General features: G+C 41.2%; 1 protein-coding gene across 1 annotated transcript in view; it reads right to left on the bottom strand.

The window, feature by feature from the left end:
- The window catches only part of gdpd5b (glycerophosphodiester phosphodiesterase domain containing 5b), a 40,074-nt gene that overhangs the window by 22,046 nt on the left and 3,370 nt on the right, over window positions 1–14,658 (bottom strand). Inside the window, 1 exon segment of the mRNA XM_035680621.1 lies at window positions 3,210–3,383. Coding sequence (XP_035536514.1) covers window positions 3,210–3,326 — 117 coding nt within the window. The 5' untranslated portion in view covers window positions 3,327–3,383.

The raw sequence follows: 14,658 nt of genomic DNA on the forward strand, positions 1-14,658 counted from the left end.
CCTAGCAAGTAAGGGTACTACTTGCTAGACTCTTACCACTGACTCGACAAGCAAAAATCATATGATTTACTTTAAAAAAAAATGTATATTATAAACATGACTAACCATCCATTACACCCTCAGCCTCATCACTGAGTCACCTCACATCTAATTTATTAAAGCTTATGACCTTTCTGTCTGACAGTTAGAGGGAATAGGAGAGGACAAATGAGAAAAGAAAATTCCTGGAAAATGTTAATGTCCTTTAGGGGTGAATAAAAGTCAGCTGTCGAAATCATACTTGCATGAAAATCACAGTTAGTATAATCAATATTGAGTTAATGATTATTTGAAGCTTACTTCATAATAAAAGTCAACTTGCGTTTTGCTAGTTAAATACTTTTAATGTGAAGTTCATTTCATCTTTCAGTCTCTTATCATTTTAACTATGGTTCTACAAAGCAAGTGAAATGCAAATGAAGCAATAGTCAACTAATAAATTAGTCTTCAATCATTTTGATAATCGATTCATTTTAAACCCCTTTAAAGAAAAAAATAAAATAAAAGTCTAAATTCAGTGATTTCAGCTTCTCAAATGTGAATATTTTTTGGGTTCTTCAGTCGTCAGGGAGTAATGAACATCTTTGTGTTGTGGACAAAACAAGACGTCATTATTCCGGCCACCAAGTAAGTGTAGCTGCTACTTCTAGGTAACTGTCTTCTTTGTCCAATATTTCACAGGCTAGGGCTAATGAAGACCACACGATCACAGACAAATGACGGCAGAGCTACTTCGCTTCTATTTTTGAAGCCTTTGTCTGGCCGAATGGTAAAGACTGGCTAAATGGAAATACTTTCAATTATTACTGAGAGGCCAGATCAGCTTGTATCGCATGACGTGGGCCGTCTTCCTACAAAGCACCTTGAACACAGAGGGAAGCAGCTTCACTAAGACAGCCAGTCAACCTGAACGGCTCATTACAGAGGACAAAGATGAAAAAGGGAGAGAAATGGCTGGATCCACTTGTGGATTATGAATGAGCTTACAGTTGTTTCAACAGGAGATTCTCAGTTCTCACGCTCCTGTGATTCGCTCAGGTCCTGTTACATGTAGCTGATACCTGTCCTTGATTGGTCACAGTTTGCTTACTGGTATCGTTAGAGATGCAGACTTATATAACATCACCTTGACCCGTGCTAGGAAGCTTTCTTAATAGAAATGACAGCTCCCTGCTTCTAGTAGACACTCAAATAAATAGCTGATTACATAGCTCTGTGCCTCTATAACATAATTATAATTATTGTAGCACTGTGACAAATTCTCTATTTACAATTATTGTAGAACACATTATTTAGGCTTAATCTGTTCTCAGTTCTCTCCATTCGTTATGCAAACAAATTAAAATAATGTTGCGGGGAAAATCTCCTCTTCCTGACTGAATGACAGAGTACATGTGCCTGACTGTGCGCTTCTTACACTGGGGTCAAGACAAGTGGCATCCACCACCACACGGTCCAAACAAAGGATGAGCACCGTGAACAAAGAATGCTGACTCTGCACTATTCTATCAGTTGGCCTGAAAGACAACCAACTCGCAACAGGAAACAGAGCTACACAGTGTCCAGTTTCCTGCCAACAGGAGGGAAAAATCAATCTCTCTTTATTTAGTTCCGCTTTATATATGATCCAAGAGCTCTCACATATTACCACCCATTCCTGCCTGTGCTATTTGTACATCTTTGTTTACACACCTAATGTCAGTTTTATACAGGTCATATTTTTTCTTTGGAGCTTGTGTGTGTGTGTGTGTTGTGGTGTGTGATTGTGTGTGTGTTGTGTGTGGTGTGTGGTGGTGTGGTGTGTGTGTGTGTGTGTGTGAACATCAGTATATTGTCTGTGTCCTCAGTTTCTGCTTGTCTACAGTATGGTATGCAGGCATAAATAAATGATCCCCCCTAGTGTCTGTGTGCATGTGAGTGCACACACGGATATGTGCTGCGTGTTTGAGTTTGTTGCAGCAACATAACCTGGGTGTCCTTCCTAAATACGCAGTGGAGGAGATAAACGGAAAGGTCAGGACGAATTGCTGATCTTGTGCAGGCTGCAATACTTTTCCTGACACGTGTGGTAAAAGAAAAAGGAATGCAATATTATTTGGTTGGGAGTTGAGTGTGACAAGTCTAACTGCCGGAGTTGTAGTTCTATACCAAATCCAGGGTCACAATTAAACTTTTGCGTAATATTAATTACAAAATTAGGTTAAACCCATGTGCAGAACGTAGGAGATGACAGATGGCTGGAAACAGTAGAGTACTGGATTGTCAATTTAACCTCACTGTGGAAAGCTCAAGGTTACTGGATGGGGGAAGCCAGCAAGGACATATTTGGTCAAATAGAATTGTTCTTTGTAAATCAATGTTGAGAGAAAACATGTAGAAACCATGTGGTCTAAGTGCACACTGCTATGGCTGCCAGACACAGATGGTTCTACGGGTTTTAGATGGTTTTTTATCCCCTCACTAATACATTCAGCAACAGAGTAAATGTTCCACTTCCTACACAGCATCGTTATTCAGAACTGTGAGAAGACTTGCATTCATTTAAGAGCCACAATAATAGCTTTTAAATTCAGCAGCCAATAATCAAGAAGAGGAATGCATATTATTTTATATATAACATTTGGGGAAGGTATTGGAAAATGTACACACAAAAAAACCCAAGGAACGCTGAAAATTGATATTTCTACATCATCATTGGAAATGACCTTGACGTGATAAAATACAGACAATGAGATGATCAGGTCTTACTAACTGCCAACCAGATGTGAGCACATGTGCACATATGAGTGTGTCTACAGCTTATAATTATCTTGTGAGATAATCAATGACAGCAAGCGCAGCGCCACTGCTTTGCTTACCAGTTTTGTTTCCATTCCCAAATGTACCCAAGCATCAAACCAACAGAAGGGGATATCTTTAATCTCCTGAATGTAAAACTTAAGTAAATTTGGAAGATGTGAAAGGTCAAGACATGCAGTATAATACTGTCAAATGTGTAGTGCATTACCAGATTAGGTGCTGAAGCGCACATGAAAAGGTGTGCATTATCTAATGCCAATCATATGCATGTACTGCATCCAATATGCTATACTGTGTCAAACTATGTTCTGGAAAAGAAAAGTCATAAATCACTGACAGCCAGATGGGTGTAGCTCATTCGGCCCTCTCACCTTGGTGGTGTCATCATGGGAACGTTGATAGCGTTTCCAGCGGCAACCGTAGATCCCAGTAATACATGACAAACACAGCTGGCGCTCATAGACCTGGAGGGGTTGGTGCTTCACCATGCTCCTGCAGTCAGTCCTGCTTCCAGCGCTCTAACATCCCACTGACTACAAAGTATCCTGTAAGAGAATCAAAATCATATGTAACGTTAACATTAATGCTGAGGCAAACATGTTGAGTTCAGAGACTAAACTTAATCTACAGAACAAACAGAGTTAGTTATAGAATAAGTCTGACACTTTGATAAAAATAAAAAAAACATGCTGGCTTGAAGAGCACCCCGCTTTTGATACAAAGCCCAGCCTCAAATTAAGACCTTGCTTTCCAGCTCCCGTTTCCAATGACAACTGAGACTGTTAGGAGCTTTCATCAATATGATCAAGGAGAAAAAAAGAAAAAAAAAGAAAAAAAATAGGAAAATGAAATTGAAAAGGGCTTGGCGAACCGACCATCTATTGAACATCACATTAAATTACAGTGACAATGAATATATCACACAGTCACTACATGTCTGGACCAAAAGGCAGCATGTAGGCCCATCCATCCCTTTTATGTCAGGCACAGAACAAAGACCAGGCAAAGAAAAGGCAAACAGGCATAACAAGGATGTAATGTAAAGTGACATTTTAACATCACCCTTCAACTTACAGTCTAAACATCAATGCATGATGTTTTGTGCAGCTTCAATGTGTACAGGGACCCATTTTCTATCCAAACCAGGGGGTCTTTGCATTTATAATATTTAATGTTTGATCTGATTTCTTTAGACTTCCTTGGCATCCTTGATCCTGGTACCCACTCCAGCTCCACTAGCCCCTCTCAATGTAGAGGAGCAGCAGAAGACCATGACACTTTAGAAGAAAGCCGGCAACCCTTTCATGACTGTTTAATGCTGTGGTATTGACCGAGGTAGGAAGTACCAGGCTGTGTTGGCTGTGAAGAACACGTTATAATTTAGTCCTCCTATTGAGCTGCTGCTGATTCAGCACTGAAGCTCTGCAATCAGCTATAATAACAATAATGATATTATAGCAGTGCTGAATGTTAAGTAAGTTTACCTCACTCTCCAGAGACCTGTCGGAGCCTGCTGTGCTGCAGCTGCAAGACCCACATCTCAGTTCAGTTCAGTGGGTTCAAAGTGCATCTTGGTGTTATGAAAGCATAAACTGTGCACAACTAATGTCATCTCTCTGCGCTAGATGAGGAGTCAAACGAAATGGATTTAAATTGTACACACACACACACGCACAGACACACGCACACACACACACACACACTTTAACTGGTGATATTCCTGTTTGCTTGCAGTTTGTGGAGCACAGCATGCGTACGGTTCAGTCACATCTGATGTTTCAGAGCATTTGTGCATGTTAACTACACTCTTCCTGCTGTAATCAGGCTGTCTCAGGCTCTGGGCAGCTGCTCATTAGCATCTGCAGCAGTGGCCATGTTTCCTGTTATTAGTATAACTGCTCTGAGGCGGGCGGGCCCGACCCGAGGGTATAATGAACCTGGCCCACCCCAGCAGGGCCACAATGGTCTTGACAGGCATTGTGCAATGCAGCCTAAAAACTGATGGAGTAAAGCACAAATACACAGAACATAAATGACCACAGGGAAGTAAGATAAATGGGCATATAGAGCCGTCAGAAAAACAGAACACAGTTTAAGTATATGCTACAAAAGCACACTATTTGGAGGACCCCATTAATCACACATTTAAGTACAGTAATACTGAAGGCACTGAGTGGTGGAAATTAGAATCAAGCTTTATGTTGCTTTACTGACCGACTGACTGATACAGGACAAACTGAGATAAAACCAGGCATGGCCCGAACAAACGTAGACAATCTTTTTTCTTTCTACTGTTGGCCAAATACACTATGTATTATCACCTTATCAGACTTGGAGTATGCACTACTGTACTGCCCAACGTCAAGCTATCAATGCAGAAAACCTTACTGAGTAGCAGCATGGCAGTCTGAGGGATTTAAACCTTAATCAGATCAGGAACTGCTTGACTACTGGCACTGCAATTATGCTTGTCTGATATTCCTCCTGAATAAATCATGTCTGTTGCATGAATGGGGATCACAGCTTTGTAAGCAAAGGATTTTGGAGCCGTTAGAGGGAAATGAAGCAAATTTTCAAAAGCACAAAAGCCGTTCTTTAGCAACACTAGCAGCAGGGTTCTATTGATGTTGGCAATCACTCTGTGCGAACAGGTGAAAATGAAATCAGAAACTGAAAATGTCATATTTTGAATTAAAAAAGTGTGTCCCCTATCATCCACAAACAAATGTCAAATAACATTTCAGTTGGATTGGCAAAGTATGATCAACAACTCCCAATGTAACGACCAAAAGACAAATGTGTGTCTGGGCATGCCGACCAAGCCTTTAGGACTGAAAAACAGTCGTGCAGCTGACACAGTAAAGCCCCATTGGTGTGCTCACGGAGGCAAAGTAACAACCCCTCTCCTTCAATCGTGTTGTCACCTGTTGACAAATTATAATGTTCAAACCTGTATCCACAGCAAAGCCCGCGTAGTTATAGCAAAGTGGTTCATGCGGTTTATGTTACAACATGTTTACCTCCAAAAGCTTCCATTCATGCCAGCGTTACAGCCACTTGTATCCTCAAAGTCAAAAATATCACACACGCACATCGCTGCTACTTCAACTGAGATGAACATCAAACCGCCCTTTAATTCCGACTATTTGATGTGGGAAATTATCATAATTAGACGGAGCAGCACTGAGGCCACAGATTTGTCACCATGAAATAGGAGTCTCGTCCATTTTTTACTTCATAGTTAATACGCTCCAACCCTCCTACAGGCGGTGTGAAGACAGAAGCAAAAGCGCTGCAATTAATCCCTTTATCGGCATGATGTCTTTCCAGAAACTCATCAGCTAAATATGACCTAGTGGGGACGATTACATCTTGAACAAGCTGCAGTGAATTGACAAAGTTAAATACAGCATGAGTAGTAGTCTTCCGCATTTGAATCTCACAAAGATATTATATTCATCCAAGACTCTGCACTTGTGTCATGTTTTGCCAACATGGATGTGACACCTCAGGGTGCAGTAGGTGCAGAAGTGTGACCGCCATGTGGGCTGCGCTGTCACGGTGACTCACTGTGTCACAGACACAACAACTGAGCCACAACAGCTGAAATGAGTGAGGACAAAACAAGAAAAGATCACCTGCCTAGTTTCACATCAATATTCCTAATGAATATTCCTACTTTGCCAAGCCTTTAAACACCTGTTCAGATCCTGTCAGCCATACTGCCTCTTTGTGACTGAAATAGATTTAGCAAGTGAAAACAACAAGTGATTAAAGTTTCCACCACAGGGGAATCAGCTTTCCTAACATTTATGTGTTTGTCACAAGTTGTCTGAACTTGGGTGAACCAGAAGAGATGAGGGAGTATGAGCCCCTAAAAGGCTGCTGTCATCTCCTTTTTTGCTGCCTCATTTCCTCCAATCAAAAAGGCACAGCGAGGTCTGCACTGGAGGAAATGCTTCAGCAGTTTCCCTGCAGAAAACAGTGTCTTCTTCTGTCCAAGGAACAGAGGACTATGGGATTGAAGGCCAACCCACTGATGAGAAAAAAAAGCTCCTTAAAAAGGAATACTTAAAAAAAAATAAAAGGGGATAAATGATCTAACCACCACATGTTGTTCAACACACCACTATAATGTACAAAGTGTACAAAATGACAGTAATACCTGTCCAGTGTAATGTAACACCGTACAACAAGCTTGCATTTATTTCCAGTAAGCTACTGCAGTTTCAATTCAGCCCTTTCTGGAACGACTGTTGATCAGTATTTCCTTGGAGCGCCGAAAAAAAGGGCAAAAGAACACTACTCAACATAATCCTGGCATGTGGGCCAAACATTTACACGTTTAACTCATTAGATAGTCATCACGATCATCTACTTCCCGACAAAAAAAAAAAAAGGTAAACGGGCATGATGAAGACACTTCATGTCAAAGCTAAGATTTTGAATTAGAAGAATTTGGGTGCAATAGCAATGCATTTCAGAAATGTGCACAAAAGGCAAAATTAGATTTGAGCACTGTGGTCAAACTGACAGACAAATACTCCAAAAACAATATAGAATAAATCTGTACACAAAGAAACAACAACAACACAATATGGACATTAAGGAATCTAGTTCATCCTGTGTAAATGGGCTCCATTAATCGGTCCCTGATCCCTGCCATGTCTGAATGAAGTGAACTGCTTATTGAGATCTGCAATGGATACCAAGTACTGAAGCACCATGGAGACTTGGCTGAACCATGTGGCATCAGAAGATGCCTGCGAGGGAGTTGATTAGTGACACATGGGTGATGAAGCCCATTATAACAAGCAATGAGAGAGTCATTACATCAGAGCTGTTAAAGCTGGCTCAGCACTGACAGGCGAGCACTCTCGCTGCGGAGAGAGTGTAGAGAGTCATGGCAACATTTTAAATGAAGTAATCAAAGATCCACGGCCCCTCCCTAAATAGTGGCTCTTCTTCAGTTGAATCCAAACCGAACGCTGTTGCAGCTTTCTGTCACCTCCTGTGCACTGTAGGACAGACGTGAAGCTCCGGGGTTTAGAACAGTACATGCACAGACTTTTAGAAAGCGGCCATTGGTTCAGTCATTGTTTTGTTGTACCAGTTGGCAACAGTGTAGTAAATTGTATATCTATGTAAATGCAACATTTTTTGGTTTAAAGTTTAACTTGGAGTATAAATTATGCGACAAGGGCACTTTCCCAGTGTTAATGATTGACCGCAGCAAATTTCTGATCAAAATGTCCAACATTTCTAATAAAAAGGCAGACTTTAATGAACCCTGAAAGGCTGCAGATAAATGAGAGTGGATCATCAGCTATGTAAACACAGGCGAGCACAGATAATAAAGCTAGACACACACTAATGCAGGCTAAGCTTCTCACTGCTTTCTTTAATTCCTCTCGCCATGTGACAAAGCCAGGTGAATATCCTGTGGAAACAGAAATCCTGATACGTGTTCTAGTGTCAGTTTATGTGCACGAGTGAGCACAACACACAAAACATAACTCCTTGAACTGCTCAGGTCAAAAAAAAATTTAATAAAAAAGGGGGAAACTGTCACAAATGATTCTGTTAAATCAAATGTATCTATAAAGAAGAGCCGTGGATGAAGGAAAAGAAGAGTATACACTACACACTAAATCTCAGCAGGATAATAAGTTATTACTTATAATGTACGCCATTTATTAAATCAAATCTCTGTAAGAGTCCCAGCAAAACAATGTACTCAGTCAAATGCATTACAACAAAACAAACAGACTGGGATATTACAGATAGGGTAGAACACATTTCAAAGTCATTCATGTGGAGCACTAGAAAACCTAAAGTATAGGCTTGTATCCACCATTTCAGTTAGCTTATTCATGCTAAATGACTTCTGAAGCCCTCCAAGCAGCGGCCTCACTTGGTTTCTCCTGACTGCATGATGAGTATAATAAAACAAACAAGCCAAAAAGGCTGTATCCACCGTCACATGCTGACAGTCTTAATAACACAATAACCCTGAAGTTGATGAGCATGAGGGCTCAACCTTAAAACAGAGTTGCTCAATATCTGACGGCATAAGCTCCCTGTACGACGTGTTGTCCGAAGAAACCTCAAATGTCCTAACAGTAATTATCATCATCTTCCAACAGAGGAGTGTGATCACAACAACATCACTTGGTAAAGTAACACAATCGGCAGAGCATAGCAACAAAAGGGGTGTTAAACCTTTCAGAGAAGGTTGGGAGCATAAAAGAGGAGTAGACAACATACCTTTGGTGGTTTTAAGGGATTACGTGCAATGCATTAACAATGTAGTGCAATATAAATGGAGCTTTTTCATTTATTACTGCAGTTTTTTTTATGCAGGTTCATGTAGAAAGCCACTGCATTACCCCACAAACACAATGTTTGGAATGCTTCCATCTAATCTCAAATGCAACCATAAATGTTAACAACTCAACATAAATTATTGACATTATTCTAAACAAACCCTATCAATCACTCCCATGAGTCAGTGTGGTGAAAGGCAAAAAATTCATGGCCACAACCTATAGCCAGCCGCTCTTTCCCATCCAGAGTCTGACATAAAGTCCCACCACAAACCACTCTCACATGGTCCACTCAGCTATGCTCGTGAGTGGCAGCTAGAGATCCCACGTGTAGAAGGAAGGTGATTTGTCACCTTTCTCAAGCCTTTCAATCCCAGGTCCACAGGGTGAGATTGTAGCAGCAAGAAAAACAAACTCATCCCATTTTGTTGGGGCCACCAAGGGGGACCACGCACTTATGGGTAGGAGGTACAATTAGCAGCCTGCTTTCACAGAATATTTAAATATGAAGGGTGGAATACTTATTAATTGGCTGCAGGTAAGCAAAAAGCAAGTTAATAAGCACTGACAATGCAGAATTGAGTGCCTCCTGGCTAACAAGCAGTTTGTTCTGATGTTAGAAAAGGCAGACGTCAGGAAACTTATTCTCAAGGTCTTCACTCTTCATTTTCAACACTACACAAAGGGGAAAAGACAGTGATTTTTTATATATTACGTTTGTATACCTTAGACATTTCCAGATTCAACTATGAATGGAGAGCTCAATTTAACAAGTTGAGAAAGCACATAGTCATGACATGAGGCAATGGGAGGCGACGTGACACATATGGGTGTTTGCTGGAGCGGGTCTGATGCAGTTTCAGCTGAGGGGCAGGACAAAGAATATTCAGTAACATGAATCAATATTCAGGTTCCTGTAGTTCTCTCAAGCTTATGACATCAAGATGAATAATAGAACTGGGTATTCAACACATAATGCTTTATTTGTCAAATGAAGATAGAGGGGTATTGCAAAACACTTACATAAGAGTTGTTAATGTCCTTCCTTCCTTGTGAAAATCCATTTAAGCCAATACTCTTTGGCAAATGTATTCCCTACAGTGGCTTTAGAAAAAAAAGGCACTGTGTTATTATAACCATTTAACAGTTAACATAAGGGACAAGAAGGCCTGATGGAGCAAACACAACATCCCGTGCCGTATGAGGGAGCGAGCGGTGCAACTGTAGCTCCAAGCCAGCTGAGAAACAAGACTTATTGTGAAGGGAGAGATTTTTCAAACCAACCAAAAGGCACAAAAAAGACTGCTGAAAATCAGTTGACCACCACATTAGCAAACGGCCACGGAATCAGCGAAGCTGGCGGGAGTGTTTGTGCTGCAAGAGCATCCAGACAATCTGACACTTTGCTCATCAAACTGACGACAAAAAATACAGGTCAGAGATAATCTGAGGAAATATTAATGTAATCGCAGTCCATCCGCATCTTCAAATTGGAAAATTGACAACAGAAAGAGGACGTGCCATTAGTGTCACTCACTTCCATTATTGGAGCGACACAAAATGAAATAAATGACTGGGAGAAAAGACGGAAATCCACCCACTCGTTTCAGTGCGAACTTAACAGCTGAGGTGTAAGTAGGTCAAGTGATATGTGGAGATATTGCTCTCATTTTTCATCTGGAGACAAAAATACTCTGGGCTCAGTCCATAAAGGTGGGCGTTACCTTACAGTCTATAGAAGCCCCCTTCATGGACTGAAGAAAGATTGAGAGTCCGAGCACAGTGGATTTGATAGAGAAGTAAGCAGGTGTGATGCTGCAGGGACAGTGCTTGACAAAGCAATGCAGATAAAGTAAACACTAAAGCCATATTAGGAGCTTTATGGAGCCTTGTGGATGGAGGGGTCGGTCATTATTGATTTAGATGTTTTAAGTAGTGCAAATTCAGTGCTTCTCCCCTGAGGCATCAACCAATGTACCATGAAAAAAAGAAGTCTACAGTTTGAGCAGTATTTATTCCTTCTACTTGGTAGCAAGGCCAAATTTGGGAATATTAATGTCTAACATGTGTGTTCTGGAGTACGCAGTAAGTGGACCACCCAGACACATGTTTTGGTGAAAAAGGCAGAAAGGAAAACATGCAAACTTTCCAAAGAAACGCCAAAGTCAACTTTGAGGGAGTTAAAGCCAGCAGCTTCCTGCTGTGAGGTGACAGTGCTAACCTCTGATCCACCTCGCCACTGTTTAGGCAGCTGATGGTGTGTGGGTTTGAATAATTATCACCTTAAAAGGATGACACTGAATCTTGTCTGTTTAATGTATACTTGCACCACGCTTTCTCATCAACTTCAGTACAGCCTGTGATTTCAGATGTCCGGAGGGAAAGTGAAGGGAAGCACATCCACATAAAAGAGGCTATGAAGAGCTAATAGGACGGACCATAGTTGCCTATTCAACTTTTCAAGCTAACAAGAATCCTTTTAACCGTGGTCTGGGTAAATACTCGATTCTGATTGGCTGCTGGGTGTCCATTAATTCCTGATGTAGGAAACCTACTAAGTAGTTCCAGTGAAACCATCTAAATTAATGCGATTAAATTAACTGAATAAAAATAAAATCTGAATATCTCAAATATATCTCACAACACTGAGTGTAGTCCTCATCCTCTGAACACCACAGGATGGCAACTGTACAACACAAGCCCCTACACTGCCCCTCTGCACTTACTAATACTAAATAGTATAAATATATGTATGGCTTCAGAATGAAAAGCACCCACATGTTCATGAACTCATGAATTTAGGTTTTAAAACAATGCACAAAACATCTGAATTGTAAAATTGAGATTTAAACTACATGTTAGAATGTAGGGATCTACAGCTACTAAGGACTCTGGAAAATAAGCCCTTATCCAATTCACTCATTGTTTTTCCATAATATCCCATATGAAGTGGCCCCAATGAAAACACATTACAGATGCAGTGGCATTTCACAAGCCCAACGGTCTCATTTGTAGTTTTTTTAAGAAAGAAGATGAAATGCTAACATCAGGATGCTAATATACCGACAGTTGACGCTGACACTAAACTGGTGTCATGTTTACCATGTCCAGCATCTTAGTTTAGCATATTAGCATGCTAACAATTGCAGCTAAGGCTGATGGGAATGTCATTAGTTTTGTAGGTGTTTATTTAGTCATTGTATTGGACAAACTGAATTGAGAAATGGTCGTCAGATTTGGCCCTTGAAGTTCGCTCAAATGCTGTGCGCAGGGCTCATCTCCTTTGTGCTATTGCAACGACTTTGATGGACAAAATTAGCAGTTCTCGATAATGCTGCAAGCAGCACTTCTGGGAGCAAGCAATCAGTTTTAAATGCAAATGCAACAGTAGAAGTAGTGTAGGTCAGCAGGCTATGATTTGCTAATGTGGATAAAGCAACCAAGGGATGAGTACAAAGGTGAAAAACAGTTTTCGCTCATCTTTTTCTACAAGACACAATGTCTTTGTAGAACGGGAGAGAAAGACAGCCAGGGCAAAAGGGAAGGGGGATTAAGGACTTTGCCGACAGAGAGAGGTTTGGGAAGATGGGCACGTGGCCTCTTTTGTCAAACCAACTTGAGTGTGTTGGTGTTATAACCAGCAGCAGGTGCACCACATCTTGATTCAATATTCAAACCTTATAGGAAGAACACCTTTATAGCCTCACTTTCATCTGTATTTGATGTTCCTTCACACCGATTATTAAAGCTTTGATAACGAAAGAGAAGCTTTAAGCTTCCGTGCTCTGCCCACCTGCCAGATCAGCAGCTTTAATTGGCACAGCTCTAACTAAGCATATAATTGTTAATTCACCAAAGTGTCCATAAAATGGTACATTGATTTGGTAATATAAAGAGAGAAATGTAGGCAGATATTTTCCACTGATGGCTCGAGAAAGTTAACGGTCCATTTTAAAGATCTACAAAATGAATTTTGTGTGAAAGTGTAAATGCAACGGACACACAGTCCATTACAACCACTCGTCAGAGCTCTCCAGCCTACTTAAACTGCTCGTCAACCAAGGCTCCGCTCACTTTTTTACTGCTCCCCCATTTGGTTGAACCTACACTATTTTATCCAAAAATACTCCTTTCTATATTGCTTTTGCCATACAAATACCAGTCCATAGAAAGGGGTGGGGGCCCCTGACCATTCAGAATGACTGAAGGCTGAGAGGATCCTGTGCCCACTGGACCGTTAAATGGTGAGTTCTTTGAGTTGTTGTGAAATCAGTGAGTGTATTCTTTGGATGGGATGAAAACTCCACTTCATGGCACATGATTGTAGTGCTGCCAGAAGAAAACATTTTAGAACTACTTTCAACCCTGTGCACCTCTAGTTTCCTGATATTCAACCAGGGGCAATGCTTCCTAAATTAATTTGCTATGACCCAATGCTCCCTGCTGTCTGCTCTGAGGCTTTAAACATATTTAGCAATAGCAGAAGGGGTTATGTCTGGACCACTCCTCGTCTGTCCGCCTGTTAGGGTTGAGAGAAAGCATTCTGGTGTTGGTACCTAATCATACTGTGATACTGTGGCCTGGAAAGCAAACAGCTGACAAACACATCCATGGCATGCAGAAACATGGTGGGAGCCATTGTTGTGGGCGAATGAACTCCACTGGCTCAGTTCGCACTCTGGCCTCCTCCGTCCGACTGTTTTTCATGGCCAGGAGGAAAAAAGAAAGTGGGTGGACTAGTATGTTTTATCAAGGTGCCATCTGTATGTCTGCATGAGGGCTCTCCACCACCATCTGTGTGTTGACATCACAGCGAGTTGTGTCCTGTGTGACTGCTGTCTGAGCCCGGGAGGCAGGGCCAGACGAGCAGGTGCCACCATGGCGAGCTTTCTGAGAGGGGAACTGAGCCATCTCCTTATATGAACATGTTCTTCAATCTTCTTTAATTCTATTACCGGGCTGATTACACAAAAGCAACACCATTTCCCCAGATGCAAAAAAAAAAAAAACACATTTAAACACAAGTACAGTGTATGAAATAACCTCAGATCAGGAAGTAACCTAAAAAAAAAACGACCTTCCTTTTCCAGTTAAGAGGATTAGATAATAACCTTTAAACACTTCTCGCATAAAGCTTAGCTATAGAAGTCAATGTTTGAACTCTGTGGTGGCGGGTCTCAGATGGTGGGAATAAAGAGTGAAAGAAAAACAAGCAGAGTTGTTATCCAGTCAAGGAGGTATTTTGCCTTTTTTTTTTTTTTTCTTCCAAAGGGGAACCTCAGCTTTAACAAAATAACTGTGCTCCTCCCAGTTTATCCAAGCATTGGACTTTGAAGAGAGCTCAAGTTGCAAACCAGCAAAGACGGCGAACCAAAGCCTCCTGTGTTCCTGTGAGGGTTAAATGAACAGCAATTATCCTGGGCTATTTTACCTGCAGAAATAAAAGGGAGGCAGAGAAACATGAATGAAAGAGGCCCAGCAGCCCTAGCTCACC

Source organism: Morone saxatilis, unplaced genomic scaffold (assembly GCF_004916995.1).
Source record: "Morone saxatilis isolate NCDOM2014 unplaced genomic scaffold, NCSU_SB_2.0 Contig8, whole genome shotgun sequence".
Lineage (NCBI taxonomy): Eukaryota > Metazoa > Chordata > Actinopteri > Moronidae > Morone > Morone saxatilis.